The 25,829-nt window shown below is 35.6% G+C and overlaps 1 protein-coding gene across 1 annotated transcript in view; it reads left to right on the forward strand.

Moving 5' to 3' along the window:
- Nucleotides 1-668: 668 nt before the first annotated feature.
- The window catches only part of DNAH3 (dynein axonemal heavy chain 3), a gene marked incomplete at both ends in the record, with an annotated part of 62,728 nt that continues 37,567 nt past the window's right edge, over nucleotides 669-25,829 (forward strand). Inside the window, 23 exons of the mRNA XM_080619385.1 lie at nucleotides 669-701; nucleotides 2,240-2,341; nucleotides 4,758-4,983; nucleotides 6,489-6,558; nucleotides 7,594-7,783; nucleotides 8,275-8,464; nucleotides 10,686-10,881; nucleotides 11,856-11,981; nucleotides 12,683-12,878; nucleotides 14,170-14,349; nucleotides 14,737-14,873; nucleotides 15,014-15,119; nucleotides 15,706-15,884; nucleotides 16,612-16,796; nucleotides 18,093-18,216; nucleotides 18,790-18,943; nucleotides 20,583-20,727; nucleotides 21,060-21,271; nucleotides 21,596-21,687; nucleotides 22,130-22,244; nucleotides 22,829-22,945; nucleotides 24,205-24,384; nucleotides 25,400-25,536. Of these exons, the coding sequence (XP_080475511.1) occupies nucleotides 669-701; nucleotides 2,240-2,341; nucleotides 4,758-4,983; nucleotides 6,489-6,558; nucleotides 7,594-7,783; nucleotides 8,275-8,464; nucleotides 10,686-10,881; nucleotides 11,856-11,981; nucleotides 12,683-12,878; nucleotides 14,170-14,349; nucleotides 14,737-14,873; nucleotides 15,014-15,119; nucleotides 15,706-15,884; nucleotides 16,612-16,796; nucleotides 18,093-18,216; nucleotides 18,790-18,943; nucleotides 20,583-20,727; nucleotides 21,060-21,271; nucleotides 21,596-21,687; nucleotides 22,130-22,244; nucleotides 22,829-22,945; nucleotides 24,205-24,384; nucleotides 25,400-25,536 (3,392 nt within the window). The remainder of the gene's footprint in view (nucleotides 702-2,239; nucleotides 2,342-4,757; nucleotides 4,984-6,488; nucleotides 6,559-7,593; nucleotides 7,784-8,274; nucleotides 8,465-10,685; nucleotides 10,882-11,855; nucleotides 11,982-12,682; nucleotides 12,879-14,169; nucleotides 14,350-14,736; nucleotides 14,874-15,013; nucleotides 15,120-15,705; nucleotides 15,885-16,611; nucleotides 16,797-18,092; nucleotides 18,217-18,789; nucleotides 18,944-20,582; nucleotides 20,728-21,059; nucleotides 21,272-21,595; nucleotides 21,688-22,129; nucleotides 22,245-22,828; nucleotides 22,946-24,204; nucleotides 24,385-25,399; nucleotides 25,537-25,829) is intronic.

Below are 25,829 nucleotides of genomic sequence, written 5' to 3' on the forward strand. Positions count from 1 at the left end.
CTTTCTGCTTGGGGAGGTGCAGGAGGAGGGAATTCCTGTCTCCAAGCACCAGCTATGCTGTAACTGAGGCAACGAAGCTGAGAGTGTCAGAGGAGTTCACCAAGCTGGAACGGGCAGAGGGACTGGTAACACAGGCACCTGCAGATAGTACCTGCTCTCACCCTGCTCGCTCATGCACTTTGTGGATGTGTATGTCATGCTGGGCATTTCTCTTGGTCTCTTTTCCCATTCCTTTTGATGTGTGCTTAGTTCTTATGGTAATTAATGTGTGGCTGTATCGTAAACTACAAGTCGGGGCTGAGAATCCCTGGGGCTATAGAAGAGAACAGGCAGTGGAGAGGAAACTAGTTTGGGTCAAAGTGGAAAGAGCAGGGTGGAAAACATCTTGCTTGAAAGGCATCTGGAGAGAGTTAGAAATATTAATATGAAAAGTGATCTTGGAAAGGAATGGAGAATGAGGGAGCATGTGATTTGGAGGGGAAGAAAGCTTCATGTTGTAAACAAGGAGGAAGAAAGCTGGGATTTTTCTTCTTCCTGGCAGTTGGGATTGACCCCTTGTGTAATATCTGAAATGAGCCTCTCATTCTTTTTCAGTGCTGTAATGACAAGGATGCTTATACCAAGGAGGAGGACTAAAAACTTCTGAGCAAACAAAAAACTAAAGCAAGATGAAGCCAACACAGAGCTCGAGGCTCTTGGGGGTAGGTTCTTCCTGCAGTGACTGTGGAAGATTGGTTACTTTTTCAAAAATCACCTGAAATAGGCCATTACTGATGGAATTGGAAGAACTCTTATTTGAAGACACTCATTCTTGTTGAATATTCTTTAGACCTAAGCCTTTACAATATACTTCTTATTAGGAATTCCTTTGCTCAAGTATTTAACTTTCTGAAAGTTTAGGCAGCATATAAAACAAGAGTTGCTTTAGAATGAATGATGGCTTTGTTAGTAATTCTTTTACCTTTAAGAATGAATGAACCTCCTATTAAAGAGCATGGTTTATTCATTTTTAAAGTACCCTAAGGCCCAATCTTTTAGTCATTAATCAAATGCAATTCACGCTGTCTTTAGTGAAATATGTCTGGCAGTGATAATGTCTTGATTTCCATGTGCCTGCGTGCAGGCACACTGGGGAATACCAAGGAGGTAAATAAGGTAAGTTCTTTCTCAAATTTTATTTCTAAATGGGCTCTACTTTGATGTTGAGGAGGGCATAGTTTTATCTGCTGGAAAAGTAGGTCTGAGCAACCTAGTTCTCCAGTGATATGTTAGAAAGCAATAGCCAAGTGCTAAAAATGTATTTAAAATTATGTAAAAATCATTATATGTTATACAAACATCATTGTATTGAATAATAACTTACTACTTCATGATGATTTAATTCACTGGTGTTCAGATACCACATACTTCCACCTCCTTTTCTGATAGCGTGACAAGTTTGGAATTTGTTCCTCATGACTCTCCTAAACTGATTTGATTTAGGAAACTCAGAGCACACTAATGGTGAGGTTTTGGCCTATTTTAAGGAAAGTTGCCATAAAAAACAGTTTAAAGCACTGTGAGGCTGAATAATTCTGAGAAAATATCCTTAGAGAACTTTATGTGGAGTCCTGAAAGGTGACCTTAAAGTATTGTCATTCTAAGGAGGTGGAACATAGTCCTAAGACATATTAGGTATGCTAACATTTGTATTCAGAGACTGCAGAGTCCTTGTGAGCAATCTGTTCTTCCAGTGGCATCCTGGCAACACAGCTTCTTCTGAAACTGGGTCATTATAGACATGAAAAAACCCAGTGGTGTTTTTTTTTAATCTGTAGTAACACAGTTCACACAGCTTGGACTGTTTCAGTGTCCAAAACTTGGCAGTCTGGTAGGCTTTAGTATTTTAATGTCCAATGTTTATACCATCACAAACTCCATGGGGAATTTTTAGTGTAACTAAAGATATTTTAAACAATTTGAATTATTTTCAGTGATATAAAAATGTTATGGGTTTTTTTTTTTAATCTGTCATTTGTTGTTGGTTAGAAGTTTGATCAAATGACTACAAAGAATGGTGCAATCTGAAAACCTGTTTTGCTGAGGAATGTACTCCAGAGAATGACCATTTCCCTAAAATTATAAAAGTTGCAGTACATAATTTTCAGTGAAAGCTGAAAGTATTTGTTCTTTTGAATTAATCTTTTTTCGAAACAGTGTATTTCATGAATGTCTGACATTGTTTTCCATTTCTATTTAGTCACAAAATGAGTCTGTGTATAACATGAGTCATGCAAAACGGTTACCGGAGTTACCACCCCTACCTGCTTCTGCGTCAGCTGCACCTTCAGAATTGTATCAGGTATGTGCTCTCTCCCCTTGTGTCAGGGTAAACATAAAATTACGTGTGCTAGCATGATTTTAGGCATCATATATTACCAGGCCATAGGTAGAAGAAGTAAAAATAGGAAAACCTATTTAAATTACCAAGTTAAAGTACTTACCAGATTGTCAGATACTTCTTCAGAGCTGCTGTTAGAAAGGTGTTGTTCAACTTCAATTTTGAGTTGGATATTAAACATTGGCAGTTCAAATCTGTTCTTTAAATTTATAGTTAATTATTTGCTGTTCATTTTTGGGTTAAATATTCTGAGTTCAAGTTTCTGGGGAAGGAAACACATAGTAAAAATATTTTTCTCTCAAAGAAATTGTGATTTCTCTCCCCCTCTCCCAACACTTTATAGCAGAGCACAAAACCCCCTGAGTTAGACTGCTGTTCCAGTGCTGAACAAGTGCAGCACTGATCAGAATGGATAGCCTGTAACACAAAATTTACATATGACATAAGGGGAGGAAGAAGAGGTAGCTGGCTTTCCCCACCATAAGTGACTTTCATTTGCTCATTTGACTCATTTGTGTCAGCTCTTAAGATTATCTAAAATGTCTTTCTTCAGAAGGATATTGCTTGTGAAGAAAATGAAGTAATATCTAATGGAAAATAGGTTATTTTTGGACTTTGTTTGAAAATAGGAAATTTTAAGTGAAATATATACTCCAAAATAATGGCTAAAAAGTGAAAATGATTCAGTGAAGATTTACATAAAATATTTTAATCCAAAAATCAGTCAGACTTCTGGGGATGTGTTAAGGGTTTATATAAGATATGGGAGCTGATTTAGCCAGTCCTGAGATTTCTGTGTCACATAAGCAGTAGATTTTTGCCAGGTGACTTTCTTCCTGTTTCTTCAGAAATAGCTGTTTCTCTCTGACCAGCCTGTTGCCCCAGGGATTCCCGTGGGTATGGTGATTAGCAAGGCACCTGCTGTGCACCCAGAGGGTTATTCTGCCTAGTGGGGAAGAAAGAATATAGTTTACAGAGTGGGCCTAATTAAGAAAGAAGATAAGATTTCAGAGTTTATGCTGACTTCAGCAGTTCGTAAAGGCACATAGTGACTTTCTGGGGAACATCTGCAAATCTCTGACTTATTTTTAATTCTTGTATCTGTCTCCCAAAACCATAATTCAGGGACCTACCCACTGGTATAATATGTGCAGTGGAAGAAATGGAACTGAAAAGATTCTATGAGCTTTCAGAAGCTTAATTTAAGGATTATGATTGCAGCAGTAGTGTGAATACTTTTTTTCTTTGCTGATAAGATTAGCCTTGTCAGTCAGAAGAAAAAGGCAAAACAGATGTGATAATCTTGCCTTAGCCTCTATTTCAGATTGATAAACCATTGTTTTTTTCACTAAAGCTCACAATAGACTAAAAAAAGTAAATAGTTCATAGCTGCATCTGTAGCTGAAATGAAAAGAAGCTGTTATATGCTTTACTGTGCTGTCCTCTCAGAGGTCATAAAATACTGAGAAGATGAGCTTAACTGCAACCCCTAAGGGAAAGGCAAGAGAAATAAGGAGACTAAAGATGGAAACATTGTGAATTTATTTAGAAGCTTTTTTTAAGAATGATGTAAACCTGATAATGGTGATGCTGCATTGTAAAGAGGAAGAAATGGGTAATAGGGATATGGTTGTCTTACTTCAATGCTGTAGAAAATAGTTGAAAAGGATGTAATACAGAAGCAAGCTATATATGAATTTAGACTAAGAGCTTTAAGGAACCATGGTATGAAGTACATTCATGATTCTGTCTTATGTACATTTTCTCTCTGAGAATGTCTTGATAAGAAACATACTTCTTGATCCCATGTCCCTTATGCCTGTGAGCCATCTCATTAAAATTTAGACATCAGGATTGATGACAAGTCAATACTAAGTCACCTGAGAAAATGTGGGATAAACAGACAGAAGAAATCTGTTACAAATCCTGTGAAAGATGAGAGCTAAATTTGTTAACTTGTATTAATGTTCAGCTATTACAAGGATTGAGTGTTAAAAATAGATGACAAAGGCTTCAGGAATAATTTTCTAAATTTAAGGAAAAGTAAGAAGAAAAGAAGCAAGATGGAGATGTGGGGGAGTAGAGAGTACTAGATAATGTACTAATGCCTTTTATTTATAAAAAAAGACCTTGATTATGCAAAAAAATGCACAAGTATTCCTACTGAAGCATCACCTAAAATTATTCTTACACATGTGTGGAACATCAGGATCTAAAAATAAATTGGTGGTTAAATGACTCTAGGTTAGACTGAAGTATTTGCTCTTTATACTAATTGATCTTTAACACTATTCTAGTTCTAAGAGGACTTCAAATTACTGTGCTGTATGAAACTATTGCTTTTTTTTTTTTTTTTTTTTTTCCCCCCCAATTTCAGCTTGTCCTTAATAGCAGCTGTTATCCTCCTTTGATGCAACAAGCATCATGGACTTTGGCAGCTCCATTCAAAGAACAGAATTGCTACCGAAGCCTAAGTGACTCCATAGCTAATAACTATACTCTTACTGCACGGGATTTGAATATGAAAAACGTGAACAAATTGAAGTCGTCTTCAATGACAGGGACATCAGGGGGCTCAGCAAAGCAGAGATCAGCCTCAATGTGTATCCATATTTGAGTGTGTTTATAAGTTTAGCTTTGCTAGTTCTGTACATTTTTATCTCTAATTGATTATTTATTACAGCATCATCCTTGGAGAGATGGTTTATCCCTCATAAACACTTACAATCTTCTCACCTCAGGGTCAGTATAGGCAAATTTCTGAAAACATGCATATCTTCAATAAAGGTAAGGCCAATTTCTGATTAATTAGTTAGGTTCATCCCTCCAGATAATCCCTTGTGATTTTTTGGAGGGAATTCTTTGCAAAGCAGAAAATGAACAAAACCCAAGTTGACTCTTACTATTGCCTGAAATAAAAGTTAGTACCAGCAGGAAAACAGAAAGTCAATGTGCATCCCTGTTATGCTCATATTCATGAGTCTTACACAGCAAAACAAGATGTGGGCCAAGCATTAAGATGTTTACCTGAGAATCAAATTCAAGAAATGTGCTTAATACACTGTTTGCATCTAAATAATGTAATTGGTGTATTTGTTAGCAAACTGCATACATGTGTAAATCCTACAATATGAGATATTACATGCTGTTGATTCAACATGACATTGTGATATAAAGCAAATAAGGTTGAGTTGTAATACTTTTGCTATTTATGTTTACTAATCAATATATATCAAGTATTTTATGAAGAAAGCTTGTTTATGCTCTAAGTACCAATTGCAGGTGTCAGATTAACTCCATTACTTAGTCTAAAAATTCCAAAGTGAGCAAGTTATTAATGAGCTTTATTTCCTAATTATCTCATTAAATGTCCTCTGCATTAAGGGTAAGACATTCAAAACCCATAGTTTTCATAGTCTGTGAATATATTAATCCTGAATTGTTGCTTTGCTTCCCTGAAGTGTTGGAAGTTGTTCTGTTTCCATGGGATAGATGAGGTGTAGTACCTGCTTAGTCCCCTTGTATGCTATTTAAGAAGGGTTTGGTGGTGTTCATTGGGTCTCTTTAAAGGTTTCCTTATCATACACCTGATTCTTCTACTACTTGTACTTCTGTAGTACATAGGTGGTATGTGGGAAGCAGGTCATGGTACTTTTCTTGGTATATTAATTTTGATAAAAGACCTGTTTATTTGTCCATACAGTTGCATATGGTAATAGTTTGTACTTCTCAGATTTTTCATGTGCAGTGTATTTGGTGGAACTATACAGCTTATAGAAGTGCTTTTATGTTCAAAATAGAAAAGTCACATTGCAGAACATATGGTTAGTGCAGGGAGGTAAGTAAAGGCTAAAGTCTTAAGCATGAGCTTAAGCAGAATGCTTTCCTGAGGCTAGTTTGTTGTTCCAGAATCAGCAAGATTATTTATCATATGATTGTAATGTCTTGCTAAATGCTAAGTTAAAACTAAAGTCTTTCTTTTGACATTGTAGTTTTCTGTTATTTCATTATCTGATTGATTGACTTAGCTCTGTTTTTCACCAATCTGAAAAATATTTTTTTTGAAAAATATCCTTTTATGTGATATTTTCTTAACTGCTGCTTAAAGCTTCAGAAGAATTTCGCCCTTCCAGGAGAAAGCTCAAACTTACACAGAGAAGTCAATGTGATTCTGATAGGTAATGTACTGTGGTGTTATAAGGGTACAGATTATTGCAATCAGCCGAGATATCAGATTTTTTACTTGCATTCTATGTTAAGCATCCAGGCATGAAATGTTAAGTCTTTACGAAAAAAGTATGCGCCTTAAGACTTAAATTCCATGGTGTGTTGACTGAGTACCTTTAACTGTTTGTGGCAACAAATTATGGTTTTAGGCATGGTGAAGGAATGGTCTTCCTTTTGTGATTACTGACTTGGGAAGCCATAGTTTAGTTCATAGAGATACAGATTGTGGAAATGAATTTTCTCAGTTTCATTGTGATTGTTTTAATGTTCTGTAGTGCTCCAAAAGATGTGTTGAATTGGTGCTCTGCTGTAGTGAATATTTCTTTTGTTCTTTGTGCTTGTGGTTTTCTTCTGTAAAACAAGGAAATAATCCTCTCTTAAAGTGCTATGACAGTAACTTTCATACTCCTTGTTAAGATAACATGGTGCTGAGTACCATAAAAAAGACAAAGGGGATATTTAAATTCTCTTCATGTGAAGTGAATGAGGTATGGAGTGACACCTTGTTGGCTGAGTGTTGTTTGTCCTGAGTGTGGACTGCCCTGTGGAAAACAGCATATAATCATGAAAAAAAGAAGTCTGTGGTGTAATATTTATGCAAATGAACCTGTTTGAACTTTTAGCTCAGGTAGTTAAGATTTTGGTAAGATAATTACCTGATTAGGTGGAGATCTTGGGCAGCCTAAATAATAGTGCTTACTGGTCTGGCTATGATAGAATTGCTTATAAGATGCTGCCTGTCTGTGTGATACTGTGTGGTTCCAAGGTTTACATGATTGTATTCTTTCTGTGAAAGTAGTATGCTACATTATGCTATCCTTCTACTGATTTTTTTTTTTTTTATGAGTAATTGAAATACTTCATAGGTCACACTTGTCCTCAGTGCAGTGTAAGTGGTTTATATAATGCTTGTCATTTGTCCATATAGATTTAAGAATCCGTTACTGCTTCTTTATTCATTAAATTTGGTTGGGTTTTTTTTCCAGAATTAAACCAACTTCACTGAAAAGTTTGGATCCCATTTCACTGAGTGCACTTGCTCATATGCCAGAATTACGTGACTTCCATTATTCAGACAGCCAGCCATTGACCCCAGAAGAACAATTTGTTGTCATGCACTTACGTGAGAAGGAGATAAGTAAGCGAGAAAAGCCACCTTCAGTAAATGATGTAGAGGTATTTATACAATTTTGTTTTAATCTAGAAGTATCAGCAGTAAACATCTCCAAAAAACCTCCAAACTTCTGCTTAAAAGTAGTTGAGAAAAGAAGGCAGGACATGAGGTTTGGAAGATGTAAGTATTCAATACAGCAAATTGCTGTTAAGTATTGTCAATTCCTTTCATAGTTCTCTTTCTAGCTACTCAGTCTGATTTTTGTTCTAATGGGTTTGCAAGTAGAAAGGCCTTCCCAAATTTTTAACCTCTCACATTGTTGGCTGGTACTTCAGTGGTGGGTAATTTAATATGCTGCACTCAGCTCTACTGGTATATACACTTACATCAAAACAGGTGGAAGTATAAAAATGTCAGGTACTGGCAGTGCTTTAAAAAGATTCAAGTACACAGAAGGTTCAAGTGATAGAAAAGCTAAAAATGTTTTGTAGTAAATTCATTATCTGTCATAAAATTCATACAATAAGTGTAATATTTTTACCATCATTTTTAGCGGTACTGTTACTACATATATAATGGAGTGCGGGAAGACATGCTGGCACCTCAAGATAAGAAAGTGATTAACGCAATTTTAAAGCATATTCCAGCTCACATTCTTGCCAACCCAAACCTGGAGGATTTATGTGCTAATTTGAAAGAAGAGATTAAGGCTGACTATTGTATCAACGTCATGAAAGCCATTGGTAAGACTCAAAAACTCTTAGCAATTTGGAGTATGTAGACATCTATGGCACTTTGAAAGCAAGTCTGCATTCTATTCTTAGCACCCATGAAGAATTCTTTTGGAGTCAGTAGAACTGCAATAGATACCTGAGGGAATATAATCTGCGATCATATTACATAACATTCCAGTTTCAACAAATATCTATTTAGTAAACTGTACATCAGTTACTTAAATGTAGTAATTTCTAAGTTCAGTAGCTTTGGGCGCATAGAATTGTTTTGGCCATACTTACACAATTTCCCATTCCTGTGCGAATCCAAATCACATTCAAAATGCATAATTCTGCATCATAAGGTGTATAAAGGGCATTGATCAAATGATGGAGTTCAAAGAGTAATCATAGAATCATAGAATAGTTAGCGTTGGAAGGGACCTTAAGATCATTTAGTTCCAACCCCCATGCCATGGGCAGGGACACCTCACACTAAACCATATCACCCAAGGCTCTGTCCAACCTGACCTTGAACACTGCCAGGGGTGGAACATTCGCAACTTCCTTGGGCTACCCATTCCAGTGCCTCACCACCCTTACAGTTAAGAACTTCTTCCTTATATCCAATCTAAACTTCCCCTGTTTAAGTTTTAACCAATTACCCCTTGTCCTATCACTACAGTCCCTAATGAAGAGTCCCTACCCAGCATCCTTATAGGCCCCCTTCAGATACTGGAAGGCTTCTATGAGGTCTCCATGCAGCCTTCTCTTCTCCAGGCTGAACAGCCCCAACTTTCTCAGTCTATCTTCATACAAGAGGTGCTTCAGTCCCCTGATCATCCTCGTGGCCGTCCTCTGGACTTGTTCCAACAGTTCTATGTCCTTTTTATGTTGAGGACACCGGAACTGTACACAATACTCCAAGTGAGGTCTCACAAGAACAGAGTAGAGGGGCAGGAACATCTCCTTCAACCTACTGGTCATGCTTCTTTTGATGCTCCTTTTGATCATCTTAGTTTCTAGCAAAGAAATTAGATGAGAAATTAGACATTGAGACTATAAAGATCATGAAGCACTGTAGCAGATTATTCACTGATGAATGTGGTTTGAAGTGCATGATAGACAAATACCCATTATCAGTAGTCAAAGTATATTTGATCCTGATGTGGGGAGAGGGTAATCTAGGCTATTTTAATACATACTTCCCATGCTAATTTTTCTGTTACTCTGCAGTAAGTCAGTGATACCCATTAAAAGACAAATTCATGTAACAACTCCAGTGAAATCATATGTGACACTGGGATCATGCACAAGTTACACGGTTAAAGAAAATCAGATGATACATTTATGTACATGATCACACTGCTCATGTTAACAAATAGAAGAACATGATATATGAACAAATACAAACTGATGTCATAATCCTTGAAATTCAGTAGTGCCCATCTGAAAGGGAATGTGAAAGAGATAGCTCTGTAAAACATGGGATTTTTCTCTTTGCTTTCCAGTATTCTTGCAGTTTTCTTGGGTTTTCCACATGTGGAGTAATTCTTTTCAATTTTCTTAAGTATGCTGACCAGTAAGTAGGTTGTGGCCTCTTATTCATGACAGCATAAAAATGAGAGATTGAAGTTTTTATTCTGCCTTCTGTAGTCTCTGATATCTTTCTAAATACCCTTTAATTTGGCTTTTATCAATGTCATGATTTTAGTGTCTGCGGTCCCTAATGCCTACAAGGGGTGGTGAGTCCACGTCTCAGCTTTTGTTAGTCTTGGAACTGGTAGGACGTGAGGTTTGGCACTTAGCAGATCATAGTCAGCCCTTTGAATGTCATATCCTTCCTAGATGCAATAGATGTTTCATAATATTTCTATGTTTCACAAATGTTTAAGCAGCCTTTTAAAAATCATCCTTGAAGATATTTCCACTCCTGGTTTATGGACAAAGAGCTGAAGTACAAAATAGACCTTCAAGAGGAAAGACAGAACAAAAATCCCGTTCTTCTGCCTCCCATTTTTAGAATCAGGAGCAATTCTTGTTTTCTTTTCCTGAAATAACTCTTTAGTCAAATTGCTAATTTGATTATTGTGCTGTATTTCATCCTGAAAACACACAAATGACTATATGACAGTGTGTAAGTTTTAAGTGTGCAGAATTCTACAACTTCCTGAACTATGGAGATACTGTTTTCATGTGAAGATTTTGACCACACATGCAGTTTCACCATGATACATATGATTTGTTCTAGTTGATTACATCTTGATGGATCCAGCTGAGAAAGAGAGACTGCTTATTGGAAGTACCCCACACCCCTTTCCCCAGAGAGTTGTCCGTGCACCAGTCCCATGGCACAGCTCTTACATAGAAGTGAAAAGCTGGAATGAAGGGAATCTATTTGTAGTGAATCCGTTGATGCCCACTTTGCAACAGCTCTGGCTTTCTCAGTAAGATGTCTTGTCATACAACATTAATTAAAGTGGGAATGTGTTTATTTTACGGCTTGTTTACAGAATGCATCTTGCAGCATACGTTACAGAGATTCTGGAGGAGCCACTGGAGGGAAAGTGGCAAAATCTGTTCTGTTTTTGAATTTTTTTTTTTCCTGAGCTCGTAAGAATTTCAACATAAAATGGTTGTTTCTTGCAGACTCTGAAGCATGTCTTACCTGTGCACAGTAAAGAATGAATAACTTCATGCTATGAAAAGATCATCTGTTTTGTTAAAGATGTTATCTGTAAATAAAGATTCAGTGCTCAAGTATTGGAATTCTCATCTTGATTCCTGAAATCAACAAAATAAACTCTTAAAATTTAGTATCTTTCAAATGTCTGTAGCTGGAAGTTGTTCTGGGGACTTCTGAAAATTGCAATATGTTTTCTTATGAAGTTAAATATGGTAGTTAGTAATCCTGAGAGCTGGTTTTGCATTTAAGTAACATTTGTAGGAATTCAAGTTCTTGTATATTACAGACTGTGATACATGCCACGCTGATGAATTTCCCTGCCCCCCCCCCCCCCCCCAGTAGCCAGGTAGGTATTATTACTATTAATACAGGATAGAACCTGTAGATGTCATTCTGTATCTTCTTCAATGTCTGCATACGCTAACAAATCTAGGAAAGCAACAAGAAAATATTCATTCATTTTAGCAACGAACGCACTCAATTTTAAATATACCGAATGAAACTTGTGAAGCCTTCTATGCTTGCCAATAGCAAAAAACCCCACCATTAGAAGTGCACTTTTTGAACAGCCTAGCAATAAAGTGATACGCATCAATGAAATTATATGGTTAGTGTTTACAAATACATATGAGATCTTCCTGACTATATTTCATTGTGGTTTTTTTGTTTGTTTGTTTGTTTTTTCTTTTTTAAACAGAATTCTGTAAAATATGTACTATTTTTTCACTTCCATAGGTATAGTCACTTAAGGTTTGTTCGTACTGAAGAAATCCTTTCTGGAAACCTGCCACTGTTGCCTGCTAATTTCAAGGAGGTTATTCGAAGACACTGTGTGGAAGCTCATGATATTCTTCAGAACAAGTCAGTGCCAACTGTAGTAACAGTAGATAAATAGAGTGCCTTAGGCTCTGATTTACATGAAGCTCCCTTTTTAAAACAGATCTTAGACTGAGATCACACTAGTCCCAACTGCAAAGCTGCTGAAATAAAGGGGCTGAAGAGAGGAATAAACTTGTGAGTGCTGAAACAGCTATTGAAATGCAAGAGTGCTTGTACAGAAGCAAATGGGAATAAACTGACTATGAATAAATGTAGACTGGAAATTAGAAGGTTTCTACCCTTGAGAGGGTGGAGCCTAAATCTATAAAAACAGTGACAGGAAACCTGACTTGTTTAATAACGGAAACTGATCAATTTAAGAAAGAGATTATATGAGGTAATTGCCCATGATATAAGTTGACTGCATTCTGCCACCTGAGATCTCTTCCAAACTTCAGTTTGCCATTTAATGCTAATAATTCAATATCGTCCCTAGTATTTTGTCTATTAATATTAATTTAAAATAATAGTATGGTTTTTTTGTAACAAGATTACTTAGCTTAAAAGCTCAGGTTTCCTCTAATTTCTGGTAGGTACGGTTTTGTTTGACATCTAGTTGACAATTCTCTGCTAGCCCTTTGAATTTTGCTCATTCTTTGAGTAATTTCTGAGCTTAGATTTCATTGCAAGGAGCAAAGTAAGACTAAGATGCTTTTAAAAACTTCGTTAATATTTCATTGTAGCTGGATCCCAACTTGTGCATCCATTTTCCGTGATCAGAAAAGAGAATGGCTTCATTTTGCTCCTAAAAATGACTGTGATTCCTCTGAGCAAGTTGAAAGCTATTTTTATTCAGTGGCAAGTCTGATGTCATTACAATTACGTGAGATGGTTGTTAACTCCTTAGAAGATCTTCTTGCATTTTTTATGACCCACAAGGTATATGCTGTTAAGTATATCTATAATTTTCAGTATTACATAGAGATAATAATTCTTCTAGCCATAAATTGTGATGTTCTTTGAAGGCTAAAATATCCCAGATCCTTGCTTCCATAAGAAAGGACTGGATCCTTCAAGCAGTTGTGCAGACTAGCAGATTTTTTCTGCATGATCAAGAACTACCTACTTGAATAATTTGTAGGCTTGGGGTTACAGCTAACAGTTTATAGTTTCCAACTCTTATCTTGAGGGCTGTGCATAACACACGTTTTGCTGAAACCGCATGAATAGAACTATAGATTCATAGAATAGTTTGGGTTGGAAGGGACCTTCAAAGGTCATCTAGTCCAACCCCCCTGCAATAAGCAGATTAATCCCATTTGAAGTCAAAAGTGTGCATAGTCATACATGTAACCCTTGACAGAAGTAATTTCTGTATGCGGTTTCAGTCTATACCAAATGAGTAGCTTGTATTATTTCAAGTAATGCACATGATTATAATAATAATTATAATAATGCACTGTGAGAGTTTTTACAACTGTTTTGCCTATGATAAAGTTGCCTCAGTGAAAATGAGTCCTTTAAATCACCCAGAAGCTACCATGATAGACAAGCCAAACATATTTAAACAGAATAAATGTGGCAGATTAAATATTGCATTACAGCCGGAGGATCACACTTTATACTGTATTCTGTCAAACCTCATGCTAAGCCTTGCATCTGGGTGATGATGATGTTGCTGATGGTTGGGGTTTTTTTAGGGTTTTTTTGGTCTTATGAGATAGTTTTGGTTTGAGGTTTTGGTGTTTTTTCTGTTTTTGTTTTTTTGTTGTTGTTGTAAATCATTATAGTGTCTACATGGCAAGTTTAGTTGTGGACTCAAAGGCAATTTGAGGGTAAGGCAGTTCTTACTAACCATACAAGGTAGTTAAAAAAAAATAAAATAAAGCAACAGGATCTTGTATTTGAATCTAGATTTTATTTCTGATAGACCTTATGGATGTATTTTTGGTCTTTATGGTAATTAGTGCTTTACTCCTGTTCCTTAAGGGAAAATCAAGGCAATTAGGCCTAAATCCAGTTTCTGAATTCCAACTTTTATAGATTCATTTAGGATTTGGCATCTTGAAATTTAGTGTATTGGGGCATCAGTGTTTTGAATAAAAATCAGGGTAGAATATCTCATTGGTGCTGTGTAGTTAAGAGATTTGGGGGAGTTTGAATCTTTTAAAAATTATTATAGTTATAGCTGATTTCTTTGACAGAAACGATTTTAATTCTTTTCTCTAAGGATGGAAGTGATTTTCCAGAACCATATCAAGAACTGCAGTTCTTTATACCTCAGATACTAATAGTCAAACTCCATGTGGAAGGCCCCAAGATTGTCTTTGATCCACCTTTGAAAGAATGTTGGGATTTAATCAGTCATTGCTTCTGGGAAATCCTGCATAGTGCTGAGGAACTTCCAAAGGTACTGGATAAGTTATAACTGCATACAAAATACCATATGAATAAAATATGTCTATTATACATGAATGAAGCAGAAAGCTGACAAATTAAAGATAAAGGTGAGGGCTGTGCTTCATGAATTGTGTGAAATTTTGTGGTTGTAGAAGATAGCATAGGAATTGTTCTTTTTCAGAGTCAAGCTTTATTAAAGCCCTGGTTTGATTTTCGTATAGAGTTCACAAGCAAACTATGAATGTAACAGTGTTAATTATGAATCAGAGCCTTTTCACATTACAGTGTTTTTTTATGAAATAATAAATGTTTTTGAAGTGGTGAGCGAATGGGTAATAGAACACCTTATTTCCTTTATGGTATGCATAATTACAGTAATTGCAATGATTCCCTTTAGGTAGAAAGACTTCTTTTTCCAGAATTAAAAAGACATGATCTCATTCTGCATACAGTCAAACCAGATGAATCATTATTTTTAGAGTATATGAACAAACTTGAGAAGATCTTTGAAAGCAACATACTTGGTCCACAGAAGTAAGTTTTGGCTGTTAACTCCATTGCCCATCCAAACCCTCAGATTCATAACAGTATCCATTTGACTCAAACAATTTGAGTTGATTTGTTTCTTCACATTGGAATCTTATGGGGGTTTAATGTGATTTTCTGTGTTTAAGGTATTTAAACGTGTACAGGAAATATAGCAATCTTTTGAATGGCAGCGCACAGCAAGATGTCACAGATTTCTTGCAAGCAGATTTTTCTTTAGAAGGTTTAAGTAAGGTAATTATGTAACTGACAATTTCTACATGTTGATACAGCAGCTAACACATCACACTTGACTTCGTAATCCGTTGCCTAAAGAACTCTTATTCAGATCACTTGTTTCTCTCTTGGGAATACTAGGGAAGCCATCTCAATTTACATAGTCCTTTACTGTAAGGTTGCTGTGCAAATGTAGAAGGAGGTTTCTTTAGGGCCACCTTCTATGGGTTTTGCTGGGTCTATACTAGAAGTCCAGTGGAAGGCTTCCCAGAATATTTAGTTAATCTGCAGCTTGCTGGTCTTTTGACTTTCTTGTCCTTAGTAAGTCCTTTCTACTTTTATTATCTGCATTCCTGAGTTAGCCTATGGCAAAATACTTCTTTAGGCAACTTGTGGTATTCCTTAATATGGCATATTGCTAACCAAAACTTTCAGCCATGGAATCTGTGGATAGGAGATGAGCTCTAGAAAGATAAAAAATAGTTGCTCTTTCTTCTGTTTGGAATATTTTATCAATTTGCTGGATGGGAAGTAATTAGTTGTTTAGCATTTTTCTTCTGTGACTTTAAGGAAAAATAACAGATGTATTATTTTCCATTTGTAGAAGATTGACAGCTTTACAAAGCTGAAAAGAGAGATTGCTTCCATGCATGTCACTGTTCCTCTGGCCATGTTCTGTCTGGATGCTTTACAGCTGAATGAGGAACTCTGCAATCGGACCCAAAATCTTAAGGATAGATTGATTGAATTTGAAGTCACAGTAAACAGAGAGTTAAATGAAAGGTATATGTTGTGAGCATGCCTGATTCTTGCTGTCTGTGTGGACTGATGCTGTAAATCTGTGAGTGAGATAGATTTCTACACCTGCTGGGTTTCTAGTGTTCACCAGACATGTGCAAGGACACCAAAGTGTGTGTTTAACAGGAACAGAAATACTTGTAAAGAAGTATCTAACTTAGTCTGTATAGGCTGTATGTAGATATTAGACTGGAAAAACTCCATTGTTCTTTCCTCCTTTACTGACCTAGGATTTGAGTTGAAGTCCTTGCTTTCCCCTGCTGGTGTCTAGCTAAAGCTACATGAAGAATGTACTATGCAGCTGCATTTGTCTCATCCCTGACATTTTTTTCCCTTTTTTTTTTTTTTCTTTTCTTTTTTTTCTTCTTTTTTCTTGGGAAGGAAATTCTAAACCTATAGGAAGGAAACTTTAATATGCTGTTAATTGTAATTTGAAACCAACTTACTAATCATTCTATTATATATAAATTCTTATGAAGATATGTAAATATATAAGCATATATATTGTAGACACATAAACATATATAAAAATACATATAACAACATAACTGATTGTACAAAGTAAAACAGCATCCTTTATAAATGCCTATCTGAATAGCTAATTCGTGAAGAAATTAATATTCTTCTTTAAAAGACAAGCTTCATTAACAAGACCTTGCATCTCTCTTCACTTATGATCAAAGTGATGTGTTTTGTTTTCTTTTTGTTGTAGAATTTGCGGTGAATATAACTTGATTGCAGGGAGAATGAATGAGCTGCCTATGAACACTGTAGAGCTAGTGGAGTACGATGCATACTTAAAGAAATCCAGTGAAGTTACTGTTGTCAAACTGAGACGAGAGGTTGCTGAAGCAGCATGCAGAATGGAATTCCTCATGGATTATGCTTTTCTTTCTGGTATGTCTCAATTACAGAATGTAAAAGTCTCCATGTGAAAATATTTATATATAGGTATTAGGCTCTGCATGCGTAAATGTTGCATCTTCTAGAATTCTAATGGAAAGCTCCAAAACAGGCAGAAACAAAGTTTAAAGAATTTAGTAAAGGTCAAAATGTACCAATTCAGGAAGGAACGGTTAGAAATAGCATACAGCACAGACAGTACTTTTTGTCTGTGGTTACAGAATGTTTTAGATATTGTCAGATTGATGTAATGTTATCTGTCCGAATGGTGTTACACCTTTACGTTATTCAACAAGAAGTCTTGAGTGAAACACCATTTAAAAAGCCATGTCTTGAAGGCTCTAGGACAGCTTTTGGAAAATACAAAAGTGAGAACTTGCATCTCTGCAGTTGAGTATTAGATCAGTTGAGGCATTTTGTTGTTTTGCTACCATGGTTTGTTGTTCTTGGTTGATATAAAGGTTATTTACCAAGATGCAAGAAGCATCTGTAGAAGTTGTGTTTAGTTTGCACTTCTGATATTATTTGCCATACATAAAACCAAAGAGAAGTTATTTATATGAATGCTTACCCATTTTAGTGGCAGGATGATTCTTTATCCTTAAGGAGAATACAGTCTCAGATCAGACAGTGATAGAAACAACTAGGATATGCCATGTTTATTATGATTTATTTATGATATAAATTAGTATGTGTATGGAAGCCAGAGCATTTTCTATTATATTTTAGTCTGGAGTGTTTGCATGCACAGTATTACATAATTGTATGTTCTTTGTAACTGAGTTTATAGGCACATGTCCTGCAGTTAGTTATAATGAGCTAAGTGCAATGAACAGATAAATATGATGATGGAGATATCTGCTCAATATAGTTATTATTCTCTAGCTTTCGTGAATAACTCAGCATTTACACACTGCACTAAAAATGGTCTAAACTTTACTTTCATCCACCTTAGGTAGGTATATTATATATATTTAGTTATGAATGATCTGTCTCTGTGTGTAGTTGAACAGAATTAATATTCTTGCTAATTTTCTCTGCCTACCTAAGGTCTTATTCAGAGAATTTCACATTATTTACTTGTTTCTAGATTTTTACTATCAATCTAACTTGCTTTAGGGACCAGTTCTCTTTTCAGTGAAGATAATTCAGCCAGCAGCTTGAAATGTGTAGCTTCTTAGACAGCTTATTCCTAAATGCAGTTGTAGCTATTTTCCTTACTCTTCACAATGGTCATTCTATTGGATCATTTGTTAAAAGGTATTTTCTGAAAGATGATTTTTATTTCAGATGATGACATACACCTGAATAGCACAGTTTTCCATTGGCCTAATCAGATTGAGATAATCTTTGATAACAGCAGATATGAGTTGGCTAACAAGAGGAAGCATATAGAGAAGGCTTTGCTTGAAAGGTATGGTGTTAAGACATTTTCTTTCACTGGGTACTTTTTAAAGAAAAAAAAAGTCTCATTATCAATAAAAGGGAAATAATGTCAAAAAAAAGGCAAACTTGGAAGGCAGCTGAGAAAGTAAGGAAGAAACCTTTTTATAGTATTACGTAAATTTCAGAAAAATACTGTTGTTGAGGGTGGATTAGAATATTCCTACACTTAAATAGGTCTAAAAGGAGGAATTAAGGATGTTGCTAGAATAGTCATCATTTTTATCTTTGTTATGTTGCTTAGTGCAGCATTGCAAATGATTTTGCTAGATTATTTTCACCCTTCCTTTATTTCCTCCAGGTAGTAAAGGTAGCAAATACAAGTGAACTAAATCAATTAGTAGTTTTGAAAATGATCCTTGAAATCTAATCCTATGAACTGCATAGTGACTGATCAGTGAGTTTTCACTGGCATCTGTATTTACTTTACACTAATATTGAGAACAGATTTCATTTGACAGTGCCTGTTACTATTAATAAAATACTTGAAACCTGAAGAGGAACGAAACAGAACATCAAATTACCTTAGCTATCTTTACCTTAGGTGTTCTCAATTTGAGGAAACTCTTGAAGGTTATAATAGAGAAGTAGAAAGCTTCAAAAAGCGAGGTATGATGACCACAGAAGAAATGAAGAACAACACTGAGAAATTTAAAGAGTTAAGTAAGAATCTAGATGATGCACTAACAGAATATGAGGTTAGTATTTATTAGTCAAGTATGGAGTGGGTTGCAATGTGCTGGATTAGCTGAAGTTTGGTTCCTGCCTTTGTTGTTTTCAGGGTTTGGGCCATGTATTATCAAGACGGCTTTAAAATTTCCAAATTCAAAGCCATGTGGCAAATATCTTCTTGTGCCTATATGCTGAGTTGTCCCTACTGCTGAGTTGAAGAGGAAATTTCTTGGGGGAAAAAAGTTTAGTTTTAAGTTGAAATACTGAATTTCAGTATTTCCAAGCAGTAAGTAATAGGAGGATGCTATTCATGGAAAACAGTTTTTTTCTGTCAGTGATGGCAGGAGCAGAATGCTAGAGGAGTGACATTTTCCCTGAACCATGCTTTGTGCTGCTGGAGCTATGTTTTCAGTGTTTTGACTGTGTATATAATTTCCAGAAGTTGCCTATAGGTATTAAATATATGTTAGATCACAGAAAGGGAAGTTTCAGATGCTAGATGATCGAGATTCCTTAATTCTAGTCAGGGCTCTCTATCTGGTGTACAGTGTGTTTCTAGGTTGAATAGTTTGCCTTAGCTGTGCCTCTGCTGGGAAATGAGAACAGTTACCTTTGAGAGACCTCGCAGGCATTGTGAGGCTTAATTAATCTTGTAAATCATAGTGAGACAATGAGCTTTCAGCGTATATAGAGCTTTAAGGATCAAGACTTTAAATAATTCCTGCTCAAAAGAGAAAATTGAGCCAATTAAATGGGTTCAGGATTGAGAAAAATTGCTAGTCCCACGTATTAACACTAAAACTGATTTAAAGGCATCCAGTATATTTAAGTAGTGTGAGTTAAGAGCACTGATATGTTGCTATAGGAAGATCAGAATAAGTAATTTGAGTTTCTTAATACACGATCACAATGAGGGCTGTATCCACGCAAATTACATGACAATGAGCTTAGAGGATACATGAAGTTAAAAATTATCTTGGAATGTGGATCCTTACATTTCTGTGCCTGCATCACACACTGAATGATTGAAAGTTTTCTGTAAGGTCTGTTTGCACTGTAAAAGCACAGCCTGAAACTGAGTCTGAATTCAGTGTTTTCATTTCAGACAGCCTTTCTCTGTGCTTACCTCCCTACCTGTAACACGAAGAAGGGAGTACTTTTTTTAATCTGAATCTTTGCCCATGGATTTATACTGTAAAGTCTTTTGGAAAAAGACCGTATCTTACCATGAATAAGCACAGTAGAGCAATTAATATCTGTTTTGGTTGGAGCTCCCAGCTGTTTCCGTAATAGGAATAAAAAGCAATCACAAGTAAAACCAATTCCTGTAAGCCTATATGACTGAGGAGCTTACATCCAGATTTCAAAGTGGATTGGTAACTTGTGAGCCTTGGTTTCACTGAATACCATGGTGCATTATCTTTTTCTAAAATATATGCAGATTTTTTAATTATTTGAGTAGTAAAAGATACCAACAAATAACTAGGGGGTGTTTCAAGAGCATAGTTACCTTATTTACCTAAAATTCACAGGCACAAATCTACAAATCTGAATGGCTTTATGACATGTAAAAAAAAAGTATTCAATATTTCCTACTTAAAAGTTTAAAAAACAGTATGAATTTTTGATGGAAATAAGATTATTATTTTTTTTCCTCTCTTAAAGGCTATTAATAAAGAAGAGGAGTTACTTCAGATGACCAAGAGTCAGTTTCCTCTACTGCAAACTGTAATTGCAAACAAACAACCCTTTGAGCAACTTTGGACAACAGCATATAGTTTCCATACCAAATCTGAGGAGTGGATGAATGGTGAGGCTTTGGTGGTCATTTATGAAACGTGTGATTTTCTGTTAGTGAAGTAGAAGCTGAAAAGTTCATTAGTTGTGAGAAAATAATTTTCAATAAATAAATGCTGTTCAGCAGTGTGAAACAGTTGTTGACTTGGATTTTGCATTAAAATAATTTTTTGTACCATGATTGATTTCCAGTTAAAGGAGAATGATTATAAATACATAGTTAAAGATATTATAATATATAATATTATAAATAATAGTTAAAGGAGAATGATTTATAAATAAACCACCCTGGAAATCTTCTTGGGCTGATGTGCCTGCTGTGCATTTTTATACTGTTGTATCCAGGATCAATCCAGATGTTGAATGCTGAGGAAATTACTGAAGAAATTGGAGATATGTGGAGGACTATGTACAAGCTCACAAAGAGTTTTCCAGATCTGCCTCAGCCTAGACGCTTAGCAGAAACTATGAAATTTAAGCTTGATAAATTTAAACTGCATCTTCCTGTCCTGTCAGTTGCCTGCAATCGTGGAATGAGGGAGAGACACTGGGAGCAGGTACTTTAAACTCTGCTGTAACCATGGGAGTATTCTGCCACAGAAACTGACAGTGCAATGTACTATTCCATATATTCCATTCTGTGAAATACAGTAATACTTCTCTATTTCACGATAGGATGATCCTTTATCCTGTCACATGATAGATCCAGTTTTGAAATCTGTAATGGTACAGGCAGGATCTTCATTGCTTAATAATTTATGGTGGAAAAGCAAATTAGGGAGGTGTATTAATATTTCCTTAGCATTTATTTCCTGTTGTTTGAGAAGTCTGCTAGAAGCATGCATCCTGATAATAAAGTTTATTTTTTACTTTATTTTCAGATTAGTGAAATTGTAGGATGTGAGATCAAACCTGATGAAACTACTACTCTAAAAAACATATTGGATTTTGGACTCTCAAAATATATTGACAAGTAAGAAGCTGATTTTTAGAATTTGGAATTCTCACTTTTTAGACAGTCATTGTATTTCGTATGTCAGATACCAAATATTAGTTTGTTTGAGGTTCTTTGTGTGCTGTAAGTACATGCTGTAAACTCAACTCTATTTTTATCAAGCTATGGATAGAAATATCAGTTATTGCGTAGCACAGAGGTACCAAAACCCAGAGTCTTATTCCTAAACCACTTATTTTGCACATACAGAAATTTCTGTCTGTATTTATCTTCAAATTAATATTAATATCTCTAACTTGTTGAGCCTAAAAGTGTAAAAATATTCCTTTAAATAAGAGTCTATGATATTATTAACATTCATATGAAAGGTAGTCTGATACGCAGCTCTGTCTACACTGCTTCTTTTGGCTTTTCAGCTGTGTTGCAAAACATTTCAAAGATGTGTTTCGTTTCAATTTAGGCTGGAACCTATTGGAGCAGCTGCAAGTAAGGAATATTCCTTAGTGAAAGCAATAGAGAAAATGAAACAAGAATGGGCTAACATGCAGTTCAGTCTGACGAAGTACAGGGATACTGTGAGTAAACACCAAATCTATATGTATATATTGTGGAAAGGAATTACCTTGATTCTGAGTGCCAATTGAGAAATAATAGAGGGAATATTAAAGGCTGATTCATTGTGGTATGATGGGAAGTGGTATTATATGCCAGAGCTTGGGCAAATACATGTATTGCTATATATTCTTATATTTGGACCTTAGTATATGGATGACTTGTGATCTCAACATATTCATCCTAACAAATCTGTAAGCCTGCGAGCTTCTCCAGTGTTGTAAGGGAAGCTGGACTGATAATGAAATTTTAACTTGCCCAGAAGAAACAGGAACGACAGTGGAAAAGGTTGAGTCAGAAGTCACCAGCATCCCTGGCTAGCTTCCCATTCACAAAACAACTTATCTCTTGACCTTTGACACAGAGATTTATAGTATGTATATTTCATATCTTCAAACATGTTGCAGGCTTTCTCAATGCCTTGCTACTTTCCTAGCTTCAAACATCATAGAGAAGGGGGAAACAGGAAGCTGAATGAGTGTGAGGTTGAAGAGCGGTGAAATAAAGCAACTACTATTTGTCTTGTCAAAATGTGATGTATTTACAGGACACCAACATCCTGTCAGCAGTTGATGACATCCAGCTTTTGCTGGATGATCACATTGTTAAAGTTCAGACAATGTGTGGCTCTCCCTTCATCAAACCAATAGAAGCTGAATGCCGGGTAAGGAAAAGCTGGTTTGAGCTTGCAAGTCTCATAATATGCTTTCCTGACGTGCTTTAAGATATTTTGGCATGATAAGAAGTTACATAGTTTTAAGCTGTTTCTAAGAACACACATTCATATTTTTCTTCAAGAGCTTTGAATTTTAATGGTTTCCAGACAAAGGTATGTAAAGCTTGCTTTACAGATTAAGAAATTTGCTAATCTAGGCATTATAAACATCAGGTTTTTATTGAATGTCTGGGGAATGGGTCAGTTGATTTAAACAAATCCTGCTGCATTGTGTAAAAAGACGTAGATCTGTCAGTTATAAGAGATAATTTATTTCTAATCCCTGGTATTGATCCATAGAAGTTTCAAAGTCTTTTTAGCTGTCCTACTATTTTGTAAACATGTGCGTTTTGTTAAAGATAATGAATTTCTAACAGGAAGGCTATGCAGAAAACAGACTTCTTTCCCATCAGTATTTAATACCACTTTTTCTGGCCTAATAGTGGTGATTTGTAAGCAATGCTAAGACCTAAATTCTATTATTCCCTGTGGATTTTAGCCAAATTGTAGGTAAAGCTGAGTTCTGCTTTCCAGTAGGGCTGGTGAAATGAAAGGGAATGGTTAATACAGAACTATCTTAACAGTCTCCATGTACCTCTTGCAGAATAATGAACAATACAGGCTGACTCTCTTTTCTTCCTGTAATATATTCCCTTGCATATCTCTTACACTGTAGACTGCCAAAGTCACAAAAGCAATGCTGTCTGAAATTTTTATTCAGAAAGAATCTTTCTCTATTTTTAAAACGGATTTGTTCTGCTAGAGTTGCATGAAATAGCTTTTTTAGGGATCCAAAGATTGAACTGACTCTTTATAGGGCCTGTGAATTGACATTTACTCAGTTTGCTGAATACCTTATAAAGCTTTTATCCTTTCATTGCTGATAAGATAGAAAGTACACAAATAGAATTAAAAGAAGAGATTCTGGATTGGCATGCTGCTCACCTGTGTACTTCTTAAGCAGCTCTCTCACAAATTACTGGAAAAAGTACTAACAAAAGACTGAATCTGTTGTTTGTAAGAAATATTTAAATGTTTATTAGTGTTGGGGGTTTCTTAATAAAGTTTCTCCCTCCTTTAAAATTGTTCTTTTATTTTTTTTCATATGTTTGTTTGCTTTGAATCCAAGCAACTCATGCTTTTTGATTCCTCAGTGTAGATTATTTCTTGATAGAATTTTGCTTAAATATTTAATGTTTTCATTGCAGGCTTGGGAAGCTAAACTGTGTTTAATACAAGATATTGTAGATAGCTGGTTAAAATGTCAGGCAACATGGTTGTATTTGGAACCAATTTTTAGTTCAGAAGACATTATAGCTCAAATGCCTGAAGAGGGCAGAAAGTTTCGGATCGTGGATTCATATTGGAAGGACATTATGGCACAAGTGGTAAGTGCTTGCCTTTAATCAAGCATGTATTTTTATGCACATCTGGTAACATGATTATTATTATCATGAAGATATACAGGCTTTTCTGGAGTTACATACTCGTATTTAAGTCACAGGAAGGTATAATATGGCGTGGAAAACCCTTGCTAAAGCCCACCAATATCTAATCTTGCAGTAAAAGTGGTTGATTATATCATTATTGCTTCAAGCTTTCTTCTTTGGATACAGTTAGATTTTGCATTTGACTTTTAAGAAAATAAAATGTGTGTTTTGCTTAAATTATTATGCAATAAATGGTTTTTTTTGCATATTATTTTTCTCTAAAATGTGGTGGCATGGTTATTTGAAACTTGGGTGAATGTGTACTGAGATGGCAGTGTTATCAGAATAAGATAATGGGGATTACAAGTGCAATTGGGTATCCTGTTAAGTTCCCTAAATAAGAAGTTGGGTAAGAGGACACTACTTGGTAGTGTGAGCTGAGATATTTGTCAAAAAAAATTTGGAGTGCGTAATTGTGTGATAAAGGTGTTGAAATAATAGAACTAAATAGAAGTTGAGACCTGTCTAACAACTCAGACTCCGTCAATGATAAAGCCCATTCAGAAATAGGTGTATTCTTTCAAGTTAAGAGGAATGTTACCAGAAATTAAAAATGTGACCAAGATGGCAAGAACAGAGAATAATTGTCATGTACTGTGGCTCTGTTTGACTGAACTTATTTGTGAATAGAGAAAAATATAACAAGCTCAATAAACAAGAGCAAGTAACAAAGATTTTAACTCCTGTGGATATTTCCTTGTTGCCTTATTGTCTGTAAGGTTCAAATTGATAAAAATGACAGTCTGCAAAGCAAAACTGTCAAATAACGCATATATATTTAATAACGTGAAGGCACACTACAAAGAAGAGTATATAGCTTTTTAGCTTCCTGCAACATATGTGATTGATGATAATAATTTTAATGTACAAACCTATTGCAAGCAGTTTCTACTGTGTATTTGCTTTTACAAAGGTGAAGAACACAAAGGTACTTGTAGCAACTGAACAACCCATGATGTTAGAGAGACTTCAGGAAGCAAATGCCCTCTTAGAAGATATTCAAAAGGGGTTGAATACTTACTTGGAGAAGAAAAGACTATTTTTCCCAAGGTAAATTAATTAAACTGGCCTAAGTTAGAGAGAAAAAGCCAAAAGCTCTTTCAAACCATCTCTATTGAACTGAAAAGTCCCATTGTATAAATATGTGGGGGACAGTCTCATGCAACAAAAAATGAAAACCTGTTCTTTTCTTCAGACATAATTAGTTTGCCTCAGCTCCAGTCGAATTTGCAATGCAATAGGCAAATAGAAGTGGGGAGGCAAAATTTGTCTAGCACAGTGTAAACTTAAGATTAGAAAGACATTATTGCTTATAGGACATTTTTGAAGGAGCTTGCTACCTT

This window comes from Psittacula echo, assembly GCF_963264785.1.
Source record: "Psittacula echo genome assembly, chromosome: 5".
In the NCBI taxonomy this organism is placed as follows: domain Eukaryota; kingdom Metazoa; phylum Chordata; class Aves; order Psittaciformes; family Psittacidae; genus Psittacula; species Psittacula echo.